This window comes from Chamaea fasciata, unplaced genomic scaffold, assembly GCF_029207755.1.
Source record: "Chamaea fasciata isolate MVZ Bird 193981 ecotype frontalis unplaced genomic scaffold, bChaFas1.0.hap1 SCAF_6, whole genome shotgun sequence".
Lineage (NCBI taxonomy): Eukaryota > Metazoa > Chordata > Aves > Passeriformes > Sylviidae > Chamaea > Chamaea fasciata.
This window is the reverse complement of record NW_027094091.1, coordinates 65,386,912-65,410,632: the sequence shown is the minus strand read 5'-3', so window position 1 is coordinate 65,410,632 and position 23,721 is coordinate 65,386,912. Positions and strand designations below refer to the sequence as shown.

Sequence of the window (23,721 nt, the reverse complement as noted above, 5' to 3'; positions counted from 1 at the left end):
GCGCGCACCGCCGGTCGCGCGCGCCCCTCAGAGCGCACGCGCGGTAACGGCTGCCCAGCCACGCCCCCCCGGCCGCGGGGGCCGCGCGCGCGTCGCGGCGTGACGCGATTGCGTCAGACGCAGCCTCGTCCCGCGGCGGGGCGGGGCCCGGGGGTAACGGCGCGATTTTTCAAAATGTCGGCGGGGGGGGCGCCGAGCGGCCGCCCCCGGGCCCGGGAGCGAGCGGCGCGGCGCCGGGGCGGGCGGCCCGGGGCGCCCTAATGGGCAACCGCGGCCCAGGCCCTCGGCACGACCGGTAGAGGGACCCGAGGGAGAGCGGCCGGCGCCATGGCGACCTGCATCGGCGAGAGGATAGAGGTGCGGCGCGCAGCCCCTCCCGCCGCCCGTCGGGGCCGCGGGGCGCGGAGGGGCCGGGCGCGGGCTCGTCCCGCTGCCGGCGGGCGTTTGTGGGAGCGCGATTCCTCCCGCGCCTTGGCCCCGGCCCCACGTGTTTGTGGGGAGCGGCGGCTCCGTGGGCGCTGCCATGGCAGCCGGGGGCGGCGTATCCCGCGTCCCGGGAGCCGCGGCGGGAGAGGCGGCGGGAAGGCGGCCCGGCCGCGCCGCCCCGGCCAGCGCCAGCGGCAGTTCGGGGCCGGCAGGAGGATGCGGCGGGGGTGGCTGTGCGGCCCTGCCAGGGCCCGCCGCCGTGCCCCGGAGAGCTCCCTGCAGGTACCCCCGGGCCGCCTCGGGGATTGCCCGCATCCCCGGGGTGTGTGCGCTCCCCAGCTCTGGTGGGAGGGTCCGCATCGGGAGAGGCGCCGCGGAGCCTGACTGACAAAGCCCCGGGCTAACGAGGGTGGTTTGTTCGTCTTGCAGGATTTCAAGGTGGGGAACCTCCTGGGGAAGGGCTCCTTCGCAGGGGTCTACAGAGCAGTATCCCTGAAAACCGGCCTGGAAGTGGCCATCAAAATGGTAAGGCAGCCGGCCAAGGAAGTTATCCGTCTCCCTGGAGACCAAATGCAAAGTTGCAACAGGCTGGGGTTATGCAGTTGGGCACTGATGTTTGAGTTGAATGTTTGTATATAACGGACATATATCGATCCTGAAAGATGCTCCACAACCAAACAGGCTTGCTAGTTAACAGAAATGCTTTTTAGTGTTGACTACATTTAGCCTATCTGCATAGCAAAATCAGATTGAAGTTTCTCTGCTTAAGTATTTCAGAAAAAAAGTTAATAAATGTTAATATTGATAATGTTAACACTTGACTGCTTTCAGTTGTGTCCCTCCAATTATCTATTATACTTGTTCATTAAAAGAGTATATTAAGCTATGTGAAAACATGCTTATCCTTAAATACTGCCAGGCAAATATGCACTGACCATCTAAGTTATGCTGTGATCCACTTACAGATAGACAAAAAAGCCATGCACAAAGTTGGAATGGTACAGAGGGTTCAGAATGAGGTGAAAATACATTGTCAGCTAAAGCATCCATCTATACTCGAGGTAAGAACCATGGCATCTGTAAAGAGAGCTGTATATGTGACTTGCTGCATACACAAAATGGAATTTAATTTTTTCCTTCTTTTATGTTCCAGCTTTATAACTATTTTGAAGATAGCAACTACGTGTACCTGATACTTGAGATTTGTCACAATGGTGAAATGAGCAGATACATAAAGAACAGAAAGAAACCCTTTTCAGAGGATGAAGGTGAGGTTTCCTTGGTCTGTGGAGCCCTCTGCAGTAATGTTTTGGCTCACTCAATAAATACTTAGTTCTAGAGGAAGAGTATTTAAAGCTGCCATCACAGTTTCTATACTTTAAAATCTTGTGTAAGTGATAATCTTGAGATTAATTATTATTGTTCATATATTCACTTGCATTTCTATATACATTTGTTTCTGTGTGTGCTATTTGGAGTACAAAAAGATGGTGATCTTAGAAGGCAGAGACAGATAGAAGCTAGAGCTTACCTTTGTCATTAGAATTGTGTTGAAATGCTGGTGAAGACTGGGAAGAGGAAAGAAGAACAGGAAAACTGGCAACTACTGCCTTTACTGCTTCCAGGCTCACCTCTTGCTCAGTTCTTCCAGCTTACCTGCTTCTCTATCAGTTTCTAATTTAATTCCATGATATAGATAGAGATTTTTTGGGACCCAGGCCCCAGGACTGGATTAATGGTGTACTGCTATACAGGTATCATTAGTTTCACTTGTATCTGTCTCCAAAAGTTGATGAGCAACTTAGCTTTAATTCTTAAGAACCTGATTTTAGAAAGTTTGGACCAATTGAAAATATTTCTGGTCCTGTTTCCTGCGTTCCATAAGTTTTCATGTTTTAGAACAAAGCTTTGTTTTAGAACAAAGCTGTGCCATTTTACTTAAAGTAGAAAGAAGAGAGTTAATTCCAATTCCACTAGTCTGACACCTAAACAGCCTTGTAACTTTTTTTTAATTAAAAATAAGAAAAAAATAGAAGCAAGATGAATAGGAGTCTTAAAGCTGAGTTATCATCAGAGCTGTGATTTCAAATCAACATCTGGTTTTGTTTTGACAGCGCGACACTTCTTGCACCAGATTATCACGGGTATGCTGTACCTCCATTCCCATGGGATATTGCACCGGGACCTCACCCTCTCCAATATCTTGCTCACCAACAACATGAATGTGAAGATTGCTGATTTTGGGCTGGCCACTCAGCTGAAGATGCCTCACGAGAAGCATTACACCATGTGCGGGACTCCCAATTACATTTCCCCGGAGATCGCCACGAGGAGCCCGCACGGGCTGGAGTCGGACGTGTGGTCTCTGGGCTGCATGTTCTACACTCTGCTCATTGGGAAGCCGCCCTTTGACACGGACACGGTGAGGAACACGCTGAATAAAGTGGTGCTGGCAGATTACGAGATGCCAGCCTTCCTGTCCAGAGAGGCGCAGGACCTCATCCACAGGTTACTGCGCAAAAACCCGGCAGATCGCCTGAGTCTTTCCTCAGTCTTGGATCATCCTTTCATGTCCAGGGGTAGCTCTGCACGGAGCAGAGATCTGGGAACCTCAGAAGATTCCATGGACAGTGGAAACGCCACCATTTCTACAACCTTCACGGGCTCTTCCAGCATCAGCACCAGTGGCTGCTTGAAGGAAAAGAAGAAGCTGTTAGTTGGCCAGCCGCTCCCAAATAAAATAACTTTTTTCCCTACGAACAAGAATTCCAGCAGTAATAACTCATTGGGAGATGGGAGCGGTTCTTTCCAACAGTGGGGAATTCAGGGAAAGGAACCGGGCCTAAGTGGCAGGGGAAGAAGCGCTCAGGCCGGTGAGGAGAGGCCACATTCCCGCTACCTCCGAAGAGCCCACTCCTCTGACAGGTCTGCCACATCCCACAGCCAGACCCAAGGCATATCCAACATCGTGGATCGATGTCACTCCTTGGAAGTGCTTTCCAAGCCTAAAATAGGAACAAGGGAAAACACAGAATACTTTTCACCTGCCAACAGCTATGCTGATATAGGAGAAATATTTAAGGGGAAGACTTCTAGTACTTCTGGTTCTTTTGAAGAGCAGATATCTCCACCTGTAAAAGATCAACCACAGTAAGAATCAGTTTTTTATTCAGATGAAATTTAGAGCTCTGTTATTGTCTTCTTTCCACTTGAAGCAAGTTATTCTTTCTTTCCCCACACTAATTGTAGTGGAGAGCCTTGCTAATTGTTCTTTGTAGGAGAGACAGATGAGGGAAGAAGGCATTCAAAGTGCAGTTAGCAACATTTTTACTTGCTGATCCCTTGAAGAGACTTTTTTTCTTAGCTTAGAGAGGATAAAAGAAAAATTTAGTAAAGATTAGGCAGAGATTATAAAAGATTATAAAGGTGGTGTACCAGAAAGGAAAGTGTCAATCATAGATAATTATCTGAAATTGAGTTCTGTACTTATTTATAGCTTCTTTGTGAAAATCTTGGCTTCTTTCTATAGGCTTTCCATGAGTAGAATATCAAAAGAATTGTCTTCTGTTTTAATATAAGGACTTCCATGTATTAGTTCCTGCATTTCTCTCCACATTAAGAACTGGCATAATTTCCTATATTTTCTCTTTGCAAATCAGTTCAAGGAAAAGACAAACAAGCGCTTTTCCCTGTAAAAAAAAAGTAAATGGAGTAAGAAGTTTTTTTTGACTGTTCTCAAGTGTTTGACATGAGCAAAGTTCAGTGGCCATGTGCATTGTTTCTAGTTTGAGAAATGTTTGATGAATCAAAAATTTATGCCAGTGTTACTGTAATGTTTACTCTTGCTCCCCATTCATAAAGCCATGCTGAATGTAAACATGACAGACTGTTAATGTGAGGGTGGGGATTACCTTAATGGTTACAACCTTTTTTACACAGTTGATTCTAGGAAAGCCTCTTACACCTGTAGTTAGCTTGCACAGCAATCTTAAATGCAAGGTCCTCAGACTTGAATTAGATGGTTTAAATTCTGTGGGTTTGGGGTGGTTTTCATAAGTGAGCCCTTACCAGTGGTGAAGTAGTCATCATCACTACAAGAAAGTGCAAACAGGTTCAGGCTATATCCTGTGAGATAAAAAAACCTCACAGGAGCTTAGTGTGAGTTTACAACAGATCAGTGACTCTGCAGTAACTGGTTTTGTGTGTGTATTCTTTACCCTTCAACATGTGGATTATATCTTGAGTTCACCTGTGACTACATATATATCATCACCTAAAAAGCTGGTAAAAAAAATCTTCATAATTTTTGGGATTGACTGTATTTTATATCAATTCAAATTATTTTGGGTGGTAGGCTTGGCATCTTTCAGCTGCATGTTTGTTATGCTGAGTGAGATACACGGGGGGTCAAGGCTGTCCTGTCATCACTGGGTCCTCTCCAGGGCTGTGAATTAAGAGCCAGGTGTCAGAACAGCTACTGCTGGCAGCATTAGCATAACTTTTCATTCCATTTGGAAACTATTTTATTTTCCTGGTCTTTAACCCATGAGAAAGAAGCATGTTCTATGCTGCCGAGAGCTACAAAATGCCACCTGCATTTCCTAAATGTATTAAAAGTGTTGTGGTTTCTGCAGCTGTAGCATTATAACTTTTGTTGTGCAAGTGTCTTTGCTGCAATCTTGATTATGTCTGTAACTTATTTTGTAGCTCAAATTACCTGTGCCCAGCGAAGCCTCAGGTTGGTTTGTTGGAACAGAAGTCCCAGGCTGAGACGATGCAGCAGTGGCTTGGAAGCATGCAGACAAATGGTGTGTTACTCATCACTTGTGTATTTTTGCACTCAAGTTAGTGACTTGTAATAGTTTCAGTGGGGTTTTCTATTTTTTTAAAATTTCTTTGTACATTGAATTTGAATGCATAGTTTCCTAAAACAAGCTCCTTATTTTCTACTACTATCTTGTAAAAGAAACCCAAAACCAAAGAGGAAACCAGAATTTTAGACCCTGACATAACAACTCAGTTGTGTAAATGTCTCAGTGTAAATATATGACAAAATATTAGCAGGTGACTTGAAAGCCCTGTTATTTATTTGTGCAAATACAACTCAGTAAGAGGAGATGGGACCTCAACGAATGGGAAAGATAATAAGGCTGCAGAAGGATGGGTGGAGGAAAGGACAAAGACACAGAAGGGAAGGAGGGGTTCTTTGTTGTGCATCATATTACATCATTGGCAAATAATGTAATTTAATCATAAGAATAAACCATAAATCCATTCTGGCCTTTCTGGGGAGTTTGGTATTACTGGACTCCTTCCCTTCCTGTCTACAGGGAACTGGAATCAGAGAATGGTCAGAATAATCCTATTTAATTTTTGGTCCCTTCTCAACTGTTCAGCCACACAGCAGAAGGAGCACAATAGCGATGTGCATGAGGTGAAAGTTGATCAAGGGCTTAAATATCAAATCTAGGGAAGGAGTTATAGGAAGGTTAAATATAAAAACAGGTGTTTAAAAGAAATAAATACAAGAATTTTAAAAATAAAACAAGGGATTTGGAGTATGCATTTAACATTTTGAGTACTAAAATCTCTGGTAGATGGTAAAACACTAGTTAGATAAACTAGTGGTTATCTGAATACTAGTTACTACTAGTGGTTGTCTGAATGGTAAATATGCTATTTTTCAATAGATTAAACTAATTCTTGTGTAAGAAGAATTAGTAATCTATTTGATTGTAATCATTGTGTAATCTATTTGAAGTCTTCGTATTTTGTTTATAAATTATTCTTAAAAATTATCTGATGTATAAAAACTGAAGACCATTCTAACTGAAATACAGGAACAGCTTATTTTAAGTAGCACTGGAATTTTGCTAGCATTGATATTGATGGTACTAAGGGGCCTGATGATTTGGACTGAGGATTAAAGAAATCCCATTCTTCCCTTAAATAAGCCTTCTAAGACAATCCTTTGAAAAGCTTTTAAAGCTATACTAGATTTTTTTCCTTCTGGCTATGACTCTTTGAATCTGCAATGTCCCTTTGTGACGCTTTCAGTTCCTCTGAGACCACCTGCAGACCTGACTGGCAAGAGTAATGCATGTGCAGGTTTTCAGTACCATCTGGATGTGCAGCAAGATGCACCAAGAAATGCATGGAACACCCTAAAAGACATAAGGAATCATGATGCACCTGGGGACTGTCCACATTCTTTCAACCAGAGAAACCCAAAGAAATGCATCCCTGGAGTTGTCTGCAGAAACGAGAAAATTCAACCATCTCCTACGTGTGGCCTTTGGTCAACTCCAGAACAAAAGCAGCCTTGGGGCCAAGAGCCATCAGCACAGCAGAAACCCACACTGAGAAATGTTGTGTCACCTCTCACTGCTCACAGGCTCAAACCCATCAGGCAAAAAACCAAAAATGCAGTGGTAAGCATCAGCTCTAAAAATGGGAACTATTGAAGTGCTTCATATAGTGTGACTGTCTCTTAAGAATCACTTGGTAAAACAGAAATGTATGTTTATAGGAAACTTAATCTAGAATAATTTAATTTAAAATCATATTAATAAGATGCATCTTAGCTTTTGTATAGAGAATGCTTAAAGCATATTAATAACATAATAGAACTTAATAACATATACAGTAATTTGAACTAAATAATAGTAAACAATAATTACTAAACATAACATAACGATAATTTAGGACTAAATCAAACACAGACAGGTCTGCTCTATTATTATTATGCTTTAAGTTAATAATAACTTGAAGCATAAAAACAATAATAGAGCAGACCTGTCTGTGTTTGATTTGTCACTTAAGAAGCCTCACCCTTACTTACCAGGCTGATACCCTTCAGTCATCTTGAAGTGCTCTCTTTTACAAAAAATAGCACTAATAACAAAAGTTACTGTAAGAAGCATTTATCAGTTTGAAGTGCACTTCAGGAAAAAGAAAAGCATTTATTAAAGCATTTGTGGGGAAAAAAAAAAGTGGTATCTTACCTTTTGCAGAAAGTAAAGGTCTTTTTGTTTAACTTTACATTTAATATAATTTAGGTGAGCATTCTAGATACTGGGGAAGTGTGTATGGAGTTTCTGAAAGAACACCGCTCCCAGGAACTTGTGAAAGAAGTTCTCAGAATATCTTGTGATGGAAATGTGGTGAGTGTATTTGTGATTTCTTCACTGTTCTTAAAGTGCTTTGAACTGTTATTTTCTTTTGAAGTGATAATTTCTTTGAAATCCACTGTTTATATATGCACAGCTGTAAACGTCACCCCTCCATAATAAAGCCATATAAATACAGGGGGCAAGCAATTATTTCAGGGAAAATTTGGACTTGACTTTTGGAATAGGTGAAGGAATAGTGAAAAAGTGCTGCTGTTAATAATTGCTGAGAGGAATAGAGCTTTCATGGTAAATCATAGTAATTAATTAAAATGTGAGTTATTTCCATACCTGTTAAAAGCGCAGAGTGCTGTAGTAAGTTGCAATGACACACAATTTTTGTTCCCTTTTTGTAGATTGCAGTTTATCATCCAAATGAAGGAAGAGGTTTCCTTCTTGATGACAGACCTCCTGCTCCTCCTGAAGGCATCTGCACATATAATTTTGACAACTTGCCAGGTAACCTGAAATTTATTTTAAAATTATGATGATTAATGTGATATTTTAAGTGAATCTTGTGACTTTATAGCTTTTATCTGTTACTTTTCAGATCACTCTGAAGTAAAACTCCTTTCAGAATTAGATTCAAACTACAGTTTAACTGGAAAATGTTTTGAAACTTCACAAGGAAGTGTAACCCACAGGTTTTGATTCCTTTTATATGGAAGCTTTAAGGAGTCTCCCCTTTACAATGTAGTGTACTAAAATTAAAGCTCTTGCAGTCTTTTCCTCCTTCTTACTGGGAGCTGTTGGTGGAAATAGGTCAGTTTCTTTAAACATACCTGTCAAGTACTTAAATATTACTCACAACCTTCAGCTATCAAATACTTAATAATTTAAATTACTTCTCTTCAAGCTGGTGCACAGTGTTTAATCTGCTAAATTCTAAAGTTTTTTAAATTTTCTTTTTTAGAAAAGTACTGGAAAAAATACCAGTATGCAGCTAAGTTTGTGCAGTTGGTGAGAACAAAAACCCCCAAAGTGACGTTTTATACAAGATACGCCAAGTGCATGTTGATGGAAAATTCACCCCCTGCAGATGTTGAAATTTGCTTTTATGATGGTATGTATTCATTTCTGCAGTTATGCAAATAGGTAAATCATATTGCCTAACACTAAACAACCACCACTCCAGTTTGAAGAAAATTGCGCACTATAGGCAGTTTTCTGGGCACTCTGCCTTTATTCTAGCACTTGTAGATTAGTTGATTCTTTAATTCCTTACTGATACCTTCTTCAGGAAGTACATGTTGCAAAAGTGTTATTATACTTTGGTTTTATTCATGAGCTCTTCTTTGCATCTACCTTTGCTACTTGTTAACCTGCTTAGAAAGAGGCATGTCCCTTCTCCAAGCCTTGCATGGTTAACTGTTATTTCATACCGCTCACACTGAAAGTGTCCACACTTTGTTGCAGGAGCAAAGATCCATAAGACAGCTGGTATAACTCGTGTGATTGAAAAGTCAGGGAAATCCTTCACTTTGAAAGGAGAAAGCGAAGCAGGGTTGAAGAAGGAAATCCAGGCTTATATAGATCATGCAAATGAGGTAAGGTGTTTTACCTGTACCAGTGCAAAGCAACTTCCTGGAAATTCAGCTTTCATTAATGTGTTTCCTGTGTGGCTTTCCATGTTTTTCTGTTAAGGAGGGAGGATGGTGTTTTTTGGAAGAGCCAATATCAGAGTAGAGGTACTGGTTACAATCCCTCACAAGCGAGACTGAGAGGAAATTCTTACTAGTGTGTAAAGCAGGTTTGCCTGTCTGGTGAAAGGATTAAACACTACAGATGAAGCTGCTTTATACAAATTGAAAAATTCAGTACTATTGAAATTTCCTTGTGTGGGCTCACTTGCCACACTAAACATTTATGAAATAGTTACACAAGTCTCAATTTCAAACTTTAATGAACTTCTCATTTCAGGGACATCGTATATGCCTTGCACTGGAATGTGCTGTTTTGGAAGAAGAGAAAAGGAGTGGAAGTGCTCCGTTTTTTCCAATAATTGTTGGAAGGTAATATCTTTCAGTTCAAAATATGGATGCATTTGAATATTTATGTATTTATTGAATACTTATTGAATACTTAATACATTTGAACTGAAAAACAGTTGTGCAGAAGACTCCTGCCATCAGATGGTCCATGGTAAAATGAAGGAAGAGCTATATCTCCTCACTTGTTTCTTTAACCCCTTTTGGACAGACCTTTTCCCTGTTTTTCTCATTATTCTTCCAGAAAACCAGGTAATACTGAATCACCACAGGCTGTAGCACCTCCACTGTTGGACAAGACAAACTATTCAAAAGAAGTTGTGGCATTTGATAGAAGTAAAAGTGCCAGTTCTATTCCAGTTCAGACTGCAGACTGTGCTCCTGTAAGTACACAAGGATGTACCATGGAGACCAGTCTCCCTTATTGCTGTTTTACTTGAATTAGTGGGATTACATTTGTATGGGCACAGGCTTTTATTAGCCATTTGTGAGCATACTGGCTAGAAATGTTAACTTTGATTTCAACTAACTTTTGATATCTGGATTTAAGAGCACCTAAAAAATCAGAACCCTCCAAAACTTTACCACAAATGCCTCCTGGGAACAGAGTTTGAAAATTGCTTACTTGTGTTAGACAGCACAGTCTTGAGAGCTCTGATGTGCCCTTGGTGCTGTTAAACAAATGGTGTCTATAAAACAAGGGTAAGTGAGAATATACGTGTAGCCAATAAGGCTTTGTGAGCAATTTCATCTGGCTTGTTTAAAAGGCCCACCAGGCTTTGGTTCCTGATAAAACTTCCTCAGCTGACTGAATTACACTGGGCTCCTGGCACACTGAGTTTGTATTGTGAGCTTTGTTGAATATCCATCAGTCTACATTTGTTGGATCTGCATCTGTCTGATTGTGTAGTTCGTGTCCCTAGGACAGAATCTGACCATTTCCACCTGGCTGAAGTGAACAGACAACAAAAAGTTGTGTCGCTGTGGGGTTTTTATATTGTAATGCTGTTAAATGAAGCAGAGAGGCTAAATCTCTCTGTATGCATGAACAGGTGGCAATTGACCACTACAGCTCATCAGGAGGATTAATGCCAAGGCTGTTAATTCTGTTTATCTCTGGGTTTTAGGTGGTGTCCTATGAAAAGCCTACGTTTCTGACTAACACTGTTGAACAGACGTGCTCCTCCGTTCATCAAACGGAATGCAGTCCAAATTCAGCCCAGCTTGTCAAATCTGTCTTTGTGAAAAATGTTGGTTGGGCTTCTCAGGTGAGAAACTAATAAAGGAGGCATGTCTATTCTTTTTTTCTACTAATTTGAGATGTGTTTTTAAGTCATTATGCAAACTTTATACTTGATTTGTGAGGAATCATTCAGTTGTGCACTACAGTAAGTCTAAAATTTGTATGGAGAAAGACACTTTTAAATAAGTATCCTAGATAAAAACTACAGTGAACTACGTAAGTGGAAGAAACCAAAATAATAGTTCAGTATCTCAGTTACCACAGTTTTCCTGTGGTTATTATTGCCTATTTCAGCGTCCTTTGTCATTTAAATTTGACTCTAGTAAAAAACTGACACTGTTTAACTTCTTTGTTCACTAATACAGATGCAAAGGTGTCATGACAAAGTTTTTAATAGATATCTACCAGATCTGTACAAGAGAAATCCATCTTCCTCTACAACAGGAAGAGCTGTTTCCTTGCAAAGCCATTTTCCCTCTGCTTTTCTGTTGGATAAGCTTTAGGTTTAAAACATTGTTATTGGCAATCCAGATAAAGTAAGCTTTCTGTCCTAACAGAAAAATTTCTCTTGAGATAAATATATATATATATATATATATATATATATATATATATATATACACACACACAACTCTACCTTGTGTATAGCTGTGAACTCTCTCAAATGGGCCTCTTTTTAGTGTTTGGCCCTTCATAAAATTCCTTTAGGATTGGTTAAGCTAAAGGTAATTCATTATTTGTCTGACATTGACAAGGATAACTAAAATTTGAAACCTGAGGAAGTCAGCATGAGACTACTACTTCCTCCAAAGCAATAGCCATGCAATCTTTGTCTTGCATGGCTAAAGACTGACCAAAATACCTACGTCCCTTCAGTAATTTTGAAAAGCTTTCAGCTTCCATTACTAGCAAAGTTCTACGTTTGTAATTTTGTATTTCATATGCTCAAACCACAATGTGACTTTTCTCATCAGCTGACCAGTGGAGCAGTATGGGTTCAGTTCAATGATGGATCCCAGCTGGTAGCCCAAGCAGGTGTCTCTTCCATCACTTACACTTCTCCAGATGGCCAAACAACGAGGTGAGTCTGCTCCCGCCATAGAAACATCCAGGTACATGATGTACAAGGCTGTTGTACATCAGATAACTTCACAGCTGCTATTGATTTTGGTTTGTAAATTTTAAACCTTAGCATTGCCATCACTTCACAGTTGGTTGGCTAATGTAAGCTTATTAAATAAAGAGAAGCACCTATAGCTGAACTCTGGGTAACAAATGAGTAAAACAAGCTGGGAATCCATCTACTTGGTCTCCAGAGTACAGCCACTATTCTTGCATGGTATTAAAAACAGGGAGGTTGAGGAACGTAGTGTTTTGAAGTAACTATATTGTCAAGAAATAAAACAAATTATTTTAGCATCTCCATTTTTCTATGCTGCTTTGCCACTCTAGGTATGGAGAAGATGATAAGTTGCCAGAATACATCAAAGAGAAGCTGCACTGTCTGTCTTCTATTCTTGTAATGTTTACCAATCCAGCTGGTCCTCACTGATTAAAGGAAACCGGCTGTCACGGCACAAGAGCTTAATAAAAAAACTCACTCACTGACTTCCCAGCAGAGTGACTGATCTTACTCAGCTTATGCAGAGATTCTTCCAAAATCTGGTAAAAAGTTAGGAAGGGGAGGGTTACTCTCTTCATGTGTAGCAAATTGTGTGTGAAGTATCGTACAAAACATACTTTTCATTAAAGGGATGGATGAACTCACTCAAGCAAAACTTTGAGGAACTTAGTTCTTGACTGCATTAAGTCTTTGGAAATAATCTGAATCTGTTCTATTTTTTTGCTTACTCCACTGCTTACTCAGTGCCAACAATCAAGGAAAATGCATCTGTGCTGTTCAAGTATTTGTATTTGTAAATAACTTATATTTTTATGTCTTACAAGTAATATATGTAAATATGTATATGTTTTATAACTGTTTTTATTTTTTGTAGCAGCAACTTAAAACTTCCCTGCACAATCATGTTATACAAAAAAAAAAATAAATAAATGCAGTGGTAATTGTCTGGATCTATTTATTTGTTTTATGGTCAAGTAAAGGTTAAAGGAGAAAAGTTAAAAACTTTGGGTGGTTTTACCTTGTTTTACACATTGAGTAATACTTACAGCAACTGAAGTAGCATTAACAGTAGCTTTTCTCCTAAGCATTTGGCTTCAAGTTGTGCTAACACTTCTGATGGTGCTTACATCTGTACTTAAATACTCTCTGGCTTCCTTATCAGGCAGGAAAAGATCTTAAATGGACTGGGATCCAAAATGGTGCTGGAGGGGAGAGGATGAAGAGTTTCAGAGGAGCTGGTGCTGGCTGTGTGCACAGCTCAGCTGAACTGCTTCAAGCCAGTTCTCCTTGCTCAGCTACTGTTTTTAAAAGACGGAACTTGGGTTGCTTTGTCATACCCAAATCAAGTAAGTCAGCTTGCAAATAAAGAATTTAGCACTAGGAACATCGAGAACAATATACAAGTAGCACTTACTACAAATCAGCTTATAAAAGTGAAGTCCTTTTCCACAACATTTTGTGACTCTGTAGCTGGAATAAAACTTCTGTATCCCCTTCAGTCAGTATTGAAAAAATCATCTTTTAATTCAGTAGTTTCTTAGTGTTTGAACAGTTGAGTACATAGGAATACATAATCACATTTATTAAATTCAAATAGTAGAGACATTAGACAGCAGCCACAACTTTTATACTGGAGTTACTCCAGAGGTTTTTTTCCCAGTAGCATTAAAACAACTTAACAAACCCATACAGATGAGCTTAGGCCCCATTACGAAGGGAAATTACAGTCCCAGTTTTTAAAATAAAGTCTGAATGACTAAACCAGTGTAAATTCTTCTTTCTTGTACCCTAGTATCAGAAAAAATAGAAGTCTGCAGGTAATAGTGAACACCTAGCAGCCATTTTTCTTTCATTTAATTCACCACTGCTCAGCACAGTGCATTCATTCTCACCAAGCACAAAAGTGTAAACTATTGCGCTTAAGAGTTTTTTCCTGTAGTTAAGAAAACTGTGCATGTTTCAATGGTGCAGGTTATCCTTCTTGCTAGAGAAAGGCATTCAGCAAAACAGTAGAGGAAAAATTGCACATTTGGGTCACCGGAGTTCCAGTAACAACTGCTGAAACCGATTTTCAATGGCTCTTGGTCAACCTAAAGACCAAAATCTCACATCAACTACCTGTGTGGAGGGCACCTACCTTCCTCTGTGCTTCTGTCACCTGGCATTTGGAATCCTGGAGGGGAAGTACCAGGCTCCAGAACCAGATAGCCTGTGTTAACCAGTGCTTACAAGCCAAGAAACCCAACATCAGGTTTGCTCAAGTAGTGGTGTCTCCACACAAAGTGCATGCAGCTCAACTAATCTTGTAGTTACAAAAGAGTTACTAATCCTGATTCACAGAATCAAGATAATATTTCTTTCACTTCTTTCTGGAAAGGATGCACATAACCTGTGACCTTCACAGCTGCACGCAGTGCACATGTACATCATATAAACTGTACACACTTCAAATGTGCCATTGTATTGCTCTAACCTGTCACATTCCTTCCTCTGCTGCTAGAAAAGCAGGACATGACAGCCAGCTGCAGCAGGGGTAACCAGGTGTTGGGGTATGACCAGGTTAAGTGTTCTATCAATGTGTAAGTACAGGTCACAGCCAACAAGGTCAGTGGTTAGGTACTCCTCATTCAAAAGCAGTAATAAACTAAGTATTACTTCTGCTTGTTTTATGTTTGGGTTCTTTTTTTTTTAAGGTATTTAACAATTGTCTTCCTGCATTCTCCCATATCTGACAGAAAATGCAATAAGTCTCTTGTATACTATCTCCAAGAGTAAGAGAGAGACTACAACTACTCCACAGATCAAGCTGAATGCCCAGCGTGGGCCCAGGTGAGTGTAGATTTGGCTCACAAAAACAGGCCCAAGGATCCGTGCTCCACTTCCAGAGGCAGTCAACCATCCCATGTAGACACCCTAGAGCAGATCAAAAGCTTATGTAAGTGATACAGGCATTATTCAGCTTGCCATTAATTCCAACCCATTAGCCTAACTAGAAAATTTAGAAGTATTTAAACAACCACTTATCTTCCTTAACTCATTAAGACACTGATTACTTTGTTTCCAAGAGTACTGCTCAGCCTCTCCAAGCCTTAGTTCCAAGGCTCCACTCTAGGGCTTTCTAATGTTCTGGCCCAAAGTATGAAGCCTCTTTCACCAAAATATAACATGAAAAAAAATAGGCAAAAGGGGAATAGAATTTTTTGTTAAGGAATAATGTAAGTTTGCTATAGTGTTTCACTATTTAAAAATGCCCATACTGGAGGTCTAGTAGCATTTGTAGTCTTTATATAATAAACTTAGTAAGAGAGAGACATTATTCCATACTGGTATTCCACATCTGTAATTGGTAGGTACAAAAAGGACTCTGCCAGAACAGTCATGAAATTTTCATGTTTTAAAATCTGCATAAACAGCACAAGCCTTGCTTTGTGAGTCCCCTACAGACTTGCCTTGGATTTTAAAGAAGATTGGAGCTCCTGCAAAGTTCTGCCCTGCTTAAAACACACTATTATTTGGCTGATGACAAAAGGAATTTTAGCTAATAGGTAAATATTGTCATTCTAAGAAAGAGAGTGCAAGTCTTGCAGAGCAAATGAAATAAAACCATTTAGGGCTGGTGCTGACCTGAGGCTTTGGTCCTAGGACTTTTGAGTACAAAGTGTAGGACATGACATTACAGACGGGGTAGCCCAGGCCTATGAGCACATCAGAGCTGATGTACTGGGCCAGGTAGATCATGGGAGTGTTCAGGCACCAGGACTGTGTGACAGGGCAGCCCACGGGCTCTGCTGTGTGGTTGGACGGCAGCTGCAGCTCTGGCAAACTCCAGAAAGGTGCCAACATTTCACTGGGGGCTGTTTTGGGAATGGTGGTGTTCTTTATTTCTGTAAAAATAAATTATTCACATCATCAAGAACGAAAGTGCAATAAAAGGCTTTCAAAAGAACACTACAAAGGTGGTCTAGTAAGACTTGATCTATACCTTGCCACTGGATATTTGGTAGTTTCTTCCCCCAGGGCAGTAAGATAAAGAATCCAACCAAGACAATCAGTAAGCCTGCATGGAGTATGGCACGCTCACCAGTCCTGCCAAACAATGAAATTGCAGTTAAATGCATCATTTAATTAATATAAAACTTGGGTAGCTGCTAATGACACAGCCCATTAGTTCGTGGAAATGATATCTGACCAAAACACTGGCAAGAAAAGTTACAAAATCACAGTAACTTAAAACCAGATTTTCTTGTGATTCAAGGGTAAAAGACAGTCAAATAAGAGAGTTATGTTAACAGAATAAAGAACAACCACAACAATGAAGCTGTGCCAAAACTGGAAGTATTTCATTGCCATAGTAAACCCAGACTCATTACCAAGTAGAAGACTTGCCATAAAGTTTTTCACATTTAGCCAACATAAGTCACAAAATCCCAAAAACTTACTTTTTGGACAGTGTTTTAACCACCATGAAAACAATAACTGATTCAATGCCAATGGCACTAAGGATTATTCCATTATAAAAAACAGCTTCTTTCCTGGTCCAGGAATACATATCCATTGTCAGTGGAGTAGCTATCCTGAAATGACAGAACAAAAACACAGTGATCATGAAAATCTTCCATCCATCGGTGTCCACACACGTATCATCCCAAACATCAGTGCACTACAGCAGCCGTACTCCGAAGCATCATTGATCTATTTCTGATAGTTCATGAAAAGATGATGGAGTGAAAGCCAAGCAAGGGTAATAGACAGAAAAAAAAAAATCAGACCTTGAGAGAACAAAAATAATAAACTTTTGATACCATTTAAGTTTCAGCAACCCACCAATCTCTTGAACCTCCGTTTTCTAAAAATAATGCAACTTATGACAGAGCCATATTGTAAAACAAATTTTAACTACATTAGAGCTCAAAAAAACTTGCAGAATAAATCTTAAATCCTCAAAAATTTTTTCCAAGTCAAAAAAAAATGAAGTACATTTGAGCCTGAGATAATGATGTTTTACATTTTTTTTCTTACACACAGAAAATTTGGCAGTGAATAACATACCTCTTTAAGCTAAAAAGCCATATAAAACAGTGTATTTCAGAATACAACTGCATTAACTCTATCAAACAATTGTTTTCATCATCACTGAAATAAGAGATGCACTAAAGCTTTTGGAGATAATCAGTGTCATACTAAGATATCACACAAAACTAAAACAAAAAATATAGAACAAGATCCTCAGCTAAAAACATATTTCCTCTGAAGATTTTAGGCAGCTCAAGTTAAACTTTTTTTTTGAATACTTAAAAAGTTGAGGATATGGGTTTGCCTCCATTCAAAAGCTTTTACATTTATGTTTTCTATACCACAAACTGTACACATCTTTAGTTATTACTGACCTTTAATTCATTACTGTATCAGTACACATCAACTTGATTGCCTGTGGTTTTGGACTTCTGCTTAGGAAGTTAGGAAGGTGAGTGGAACAGAAAAGCCTCTACATGTGTGAATATTTTGAGAGCAAATAGACAAAACTTACGTTTCAAAGACAGCAAACACAAAGAGGATGACAAAGAAGAGAATGTTGAGTGCTACCACAGCAACGTGGTCAATGCTTCCTTCTGTGTTCTGATCCAGAACATCACTTCCTGCAGCAACACAAAACAATTACCTCAGCTGCACACTGAGCTTTTTCTTATACCACCACAAATTACAAACAGTCATGATTCCTTTAGTCTTCTAAGTATTTAGCTGGTGGGCAGCTAGGCAGTTATACTTTGACAGTCAATATATAAAATTTTTACATCAAAATATAGTTGTTGAAATTTCAATTCTGCTGGCAATTAGAGAAAATTATTTTCAAACTGGTTACACGTTTTCCCAGTGAGTCCTGAGTGACAGCAAAATAAGCAAACTTCTTGAAATATCTGAACAATGGAAACCAAAACATTCTCTTCAAAGATCAAAATTAAACAGCAGAATTCTCAGGGTGAAAATATGGAAGGATCCAAATTTTTTTTCCTGCTTTGCTACCAGACAGCACTATGGACACAACATGATAAATGAAGCAATTTCTGGACCAGCTAGGGAAAGATTTTCCACATCAACTTCCCAGTGCATCAGACTTCAGAATACTTCTAAATACTTCTATATAATAAGAGAGTACTTCGAAATTATAATCACAGAAGGAGTTTTCAAGGGAACACTGATACCTTCTCCATCAGAATTGATACTTTTGTACTGTCGTCCCATGTCATCCACTCGATGCTCCCTAGAAATTTAGAACTTTTTTCATTAATACACATATTTATTTGATCTACTATTGCATCAAGTTTCTATTAAAATAATTGTAAATTATATAATCTATATGACAATTATTTGCAGCTCCATTAAACATCATCTACAAAGCTGACACCTGACTGCAGTGAACACCAACCTATTCAAGAAAGGAAATATTCTAGTGGGAGAATATCATGCATCCATAAGCATTGCACCAGTGGGATAATGAATAAAAATCCCCCCTGAGATTCTTAAAGGAAAGACACAGACAGTGAGATCCCTACAGACAAGCCAACCTTACTTCTCCTTGGAGAAAAAGCACGGACAGCAACTACCAACATTAAAACTATTACAAGCCTTATAGTCTAATATCTGTACTTTTTAAATCAGTTTACATTCTAACTTTAACATCCTCAAGATTCATTTATGAGTATCAGAAAAATAAAGGTATTAAAGAAGGTAGAAACACAGAAAAAATAAGTAACAACTTAAAGTTTTAGCACTCTGGATTTCAGGTGTACTACTCCTCCTGCTGAGCAGCATATTATTTGCTACAAGTCACCCACAAAAACAAGGTAGGGTATTTATAAGGTTTTTCTTCACTTAATTACCTGAATATGGCAAAGATGAGAATGATATTAATAACACCTAAGAGAGCTCCAAATAAAACTGGTGCTGTGTACATGTTCAGCTGAAGACAAAGGAATTTCCACGTTACTCCTTCTTCTCCAATAAGTGTAAAACATGTCTGAAAAACTTAAAAACATCAATGTACTGTGAAAATCTTGGGAACCATTAAAAAACATTAGAACACGTAAGAAAAGTTGTTCTAATTGCCAAGTAAAACTTAAGTATTATACCTGTCAAATCTTTTACATTTTGAGAATCCTACTCTAAATAAACAAAATGGACAGCAGTGGGATCTCAGCTAGCCAGGAAAGTACTTGATGACATAAAATAAACAGTATAAACAGCATCATGACACTTATAGAACTGAAATCTAAGTGTACCAATGGTTAATTTTCTTGGCAGACAGACAATTTACTCTTTTTTCCTCTTGCTCCTACACGGAAAACCCTGGTCCTGGGACTGGATTATCCCTCGTGCTAAGGGCAAACCAGAGAGAAAAGATGTAGTGGTGGGGGGGTGTTTAAATTAAATTTTAAATTGGTGCAGAGCAATTGGACAAGAATGTTTCATTTATATTGGCCTACAGAAATATAGATGAGTGGACCCCATTTATTCAGTTGTGATATCATTGACAAACTGTGCTTAAAATCCCCTGCATACAGCTGCTGAGGATTCCTACTTCCAATGCCCAATTTCAAGCTAACAAGAGAAGTGAGGAAAGCAGCTTTTGCTTTACCTGGCCCTAATATGAAGCCAACTGCTTGGCAGGCACTGGTATTGGCCATGGCACTCGTTCTTTCTGTCAGAGAAGTGGCACCCGCAATATACGACCGAACTACAGCCACATTTCCTGCAAAAAAAACCCCAAAGCAAGCAAGTGTTCAGGTAAAGATCAAGTTCATGTTGTTAAACTGTTGACTGACATTTATTTTAGGGGTTTGCTTCTTATTTTGCAAGACAATAAAAGCCAGTACTCCCCCTAGGATTTTTACACAACAGCACAATTACACAATTTTGTTACAAACTACTACAGGCCAACCGTTTGCTCTGTTAAATATTAAGTTATCATTCACATAATGGTAAATCTGGAATTAAAACATTATGTTAACCATCTTACACGAGACACAGAGTGTAATAATGTCCAGAAATGTGAATCCTGCTGTGCTTACCTGCTCCAAACCCCACGAGAGCACGGGCAGTCAGCATGTAGTACTTGTTGTGGGAATGGGGCACGTGGACGTAGGCATAGAGACAGTTAGCAGCTACTGAAATAGCAGTGGAAATGACCAGAGGTTCTCTCCTGGGCCTGTAGTTGGACCACAATCCAAAGAGGGGAGAGGCAACCATTTGGCCAATGCTGTATGAAGCTATAATCCAGCCCAGGAAACTCGCATCTGCCGTTGGATCAATCTGCAGGAACATGTGAGTCAGTTCTGTGGGTAAAGCACTGGAGTATTTTATATCATCAGTAACACCCTTCTAGAATGAGGACCTGGGACACCAGGGACTCTGTACTGTAATGCTTTGTCTGAGGTAATAAACCTTGGCTCACTCTCTCCAGCAATGCACCAAACCAATAAAATCTGCTTTGCTTCCAAGCCTGGGAATGGCTCACTTGCAGCAAACTCCAGTTTTTGTGCAGCTGTGCTCTGGGCTAGAGACAGAACCTAAGCAGCATGGCAGGCAAGGAGTCACTGCCATTGTCTCTGCACATGCCTGAATCTGTCCTGATTTACAAGGCTGGTCATGCATTTTCTTGTCTTCTGCAAGAAATCAGCATCAGCCTCACTTGCAGGGACACCTCTAGGTCCCTGCCCAGGTTATATTCTTCCAAATAAACTGCCTGCTACAGTTCCAGGGGCACTAAAATCCTACCACAGATTAAACTGAAGTTTTAGAGATTTTTGTGCTGCTTTTAAGATTGCAACTAAGAGGTGAAAAACTCCCAAAGAAACTAAAATCACTATACAGGAACAATGGCAATCCCCTGTTAGGAATATCAATATCTATGTGCAACAATGTGACATTTACAGAGCCACTTCTACCTCCAGTTTCCTCTTTTTTTTTTCTTTTTCTTTTTTTTTTCTTTTTTTTTTTTTTTTCCCCAAAGCACAGACAAGTCTTGTCTGCTATGTTTTCATAACAAGACTTCTATTGATTCAGTCTCCAGGAAATCATGATATTAGAAAACCAAACATTTCTGGATTATGATGTACCTTTATCAACTCAGGAAAAAAAAACTGACAGATTTTGCAAGAAATAACAAAAGCTGTCTAAGTGGATGGCAGAACAAAAGTCTCTTAAAGACACTAACTTCCCTCTACTTTTTCTCTTCCTAAATAAAACGCCAGGTTTTGTATCACCTTCTTTCTGAGCAGGAGTTTTCTGGTCTTAATTATTAAAAAAAACCCCAAACATATTTACAAACCTTTTGGAGATATGGCCACACAGACATAATAACAATTGAGAAACCTGTAACACAGTAAAAGCGGAAGTTATTTTATTTGCCATTTTTATCAGTTATTTTCTTTCCTGAAACACATTACAAGTTCATTCTTCTGCTTCTAAATGTATTCTAGTATAAACCTGTGCATTTCCTGCTTTTTTAAAGGCGTGGTAGTTCCTCCTAACAGGAGGAACTATTTTCAAAAGATCACTTTACAGGTGCATACACACTAAACAAAAAAACACCTATCTTGTCCTCCCAATGGAAAGACAACAAGATCCCCAAAGTAAAAACAATTTCTTGATATACTGACATATCTGTATTCATTTGTCAAAGAGATTTCAATTCCTCAAAAAAAAACCCCAAAAAAACCACACCCCCCCCCAAAAAAAAAAACCACCAAAAAAAAACAAAAAAAAAACCCCAAACCAAACCAAAACAAACAAAAAAAAAGAGTTAGTGAAGTATCTTATCAACACCAAGATAATTTCCAGGCCCACAGGAAGTCATCACAGGTCAAAAATCAACAGCATTCTTGTTTCTGGGGGGAGTCATTTAGGAATAAAATTTCAATTTGTTTTGCAATGGAGATGCAAAGTCCAGTAGGAGAAAACAAGTTTTGATACATGTTTTGAAATAGACAGCATATATACCTCTTTAGAACTCCACTTTATTTCTGTTTTCATTCCCTAGAAGTTTCACTCTGGATGATAAAAGTGCAACCTTTGTTTTGTTCAGTTCTGAGCAATACCCTCACCTTGCCACTACCTTCTGCCACTTCCAAACTATTAGGGGGGCACAGACTTATGTAACACAGCATTTTGTGTAAAACCAGTTTTATTATTTATCTCATTAGATGGAATTTTCCGTTTGATTTGCTAGATTCATATATTGTCTTCTGAAGAATCAAACAATGCACCTCTTTTGAGGTTAGAACAGCAGCACTAAAGAAGATCTGCAGTTGGAATTTAGAAAGCCCTGTCATTTTCAAACCAAAGCATATTAATTAAACAAGTAACATCGAATTCCACATGGATTTACTCACCCACACTGCTGAGAAACATGGTCAGGTACATGATCCAGATGGATCGCCACCTGCTCTTATAATGTTCCTGTGTTTCCACAACATCCCTGGGTTTACAACAAAAAGCAAGAGAGAGAAAGAAATCGTTATCAGATCCTCTTCCAGTTGCTCCCACATGCCACTGAAAACACTCTCCACCAACCTCTCAATACAGTTGTGTAACTTATTAAGCAGAAGTGGATTTCCGCTCAGCAAAGACTAGAAAGAATTTATTTTTCGATGGAAAAATACTAGGTTAACAAATCAAACAAAACAACAGAAATGCTATCACACCCCAAATGTCACACAGAGAGATCTTGATCTAGGGAGGTCTTCAGTTCTGCAAACTCTTTATCATATAAAAGCTTGGAGAATCTTATGATTCATATAAAAAACTTTGGAGAATCACAGACCATATAAAAGCTTTAAAAAATGGTTGTTAAACCATAAATCCCAAGACATTTCCTCACAGTTGTAACCTTAAAAGAACCACAAACCTGAGCAACTCTTGACTTGACTAAAAGCTACAGCCAGTCTGTTCTTATGATGAGAAAATAGAAATATACAACGTAAAAGTTCGTGTGTAAAAGATATCGGTGTAGATTGCAAGGACTGAAAAACAATTAAAATAGAAGTTACAAACTAAGTTACAAAGTAACCTCTATTCAGATGATGTAGACTCAGGTTACAGATATATAGATGCCTAAACACAGTTTATAAACGCTGTGTAGGTAAGCTGTACCTAGACTTAGGCGTATCTGCGATTTTAAGTTCAAGACACTCGTTCTGCTGCCAGAAGGGGGAAAAAAACCTCAAGCGCCGAACACCTGCCCACACACGAAGGCTGCTACTAAACACCCAGACTTCTGCTCCACATCAATCCTGTCTGGCGTTTTTTAGGAACTTCCCAAGCCAGTGAGGTTTGTGTTTCCCCACAGAGGGAAGCAGCCGCCGGCCCGCTCCCGCAGCGGGGCCCGGCACGGTCGGAGACACGGGCTCCGAGCTCCGGAGCACCGGGAACGGCGGCTGGGGCCGGACCGCGGCCGGGCAGCGCCGCCAGCCTCGGGCTCCCGCTGCGGGGCGGGGAAGGACGCGGCACCCACGGGCGGCTCCTCGCGTCACCTCCTGGCGCCGCCTCACAGCGGAGCCACCCCCTACCTGCTCTCCTCCTCCTCGTCCTCATCCGCCGCGGCCCCTGCGGACCCCAGCAGCGGCTCCTGCCCTTCGGGACGCGCCTCCGGAGCGGAGCCCGCGGCCGCCATGGCCCCGCCGCGCCGGGCCCCGCCCGCGCCCGCCTCAGGCACGCCGCCGGGGGGCGCCCGAGCGCGCTCGCCACCGCCTGTCCGCCTGTCCGCCTGTCCGCCTG

At 40.2% G+C, this 23,721-nt stretch overlaps 2 protein-coding genes across 2 annotated transcripts; one reads left to right on the top strand and one right to left on the bottom strand.

Annotated features, from left to right (window-relative positions):
• Window positions 1–277: 277 nt before the first annotated feature.
• Window positions 278–12,890, top strand: PLK4 (polo like kinase 4). Its single transcript, XM_066186670.1, has 16 exons — window positions 278–357; window positions 856–951; window positions 1,392–1,487; window positions 1,580–1,694; window positions 2,541–3,576; window positions 5,134–5,234; window positions 6,484–6,857; window positions 7,485–7,589; window positions 7,952–8,054; window positions 8,509–8,658; window positions 9,012–9,142; window positions 9,516–9,607; window positions 9,828–9,966; window positions 10,711–10,851; window positions 11,801–11,907; window positions 12,279–12,890. Exons 1-16 carry the CDS (start codon window positions 328–330, stop codon window positions 12,376–12,378), a joined length of 2,916 nt encoding a protein of 971 aa, XP_066042767.1. The 5' UTR covers window positions 278–327; the 3' UTR covers window positions 12,379–12,890.
• A 558-nt stretch (window positions 12,891–13,448) lies between these two features.
• MFSD8 (major facilitator superfamily domain containing 8) lies at window positions 13,449–23,638 on the bottom strand. Its single transcript, XM_066186671.1, has 12 exons — window positions 23,514–23,638; window positions 22,338–22,423; window positions 21,275–21,318; window positions 20,016–20,256; window positions 19,583–19,696; window positions 18,828–18,972; window positions 18,150–18,208; window positions 17,477–17,585; window positions 16,389–16,523; window positions 15,932–16,035; window positions 15,574–15,833; window positions 13,449–14,862 (listed from the first exon to the last, which is right to left on the bottom strand). Exons 1-12 carry the CDS (start codon window positions 23,615–23,617, stop codon window positions 14,647–14,649), a joined length of 1,617 nt encoding a protein of 538 aa, XP_066042768.1. The 5' UTR covers window positions 23,618–23,638; the 3' UTR covers window positions 13,449–14,646.
• Window positions 23,639–23,721: the final 83 nt, after the last annotated feature.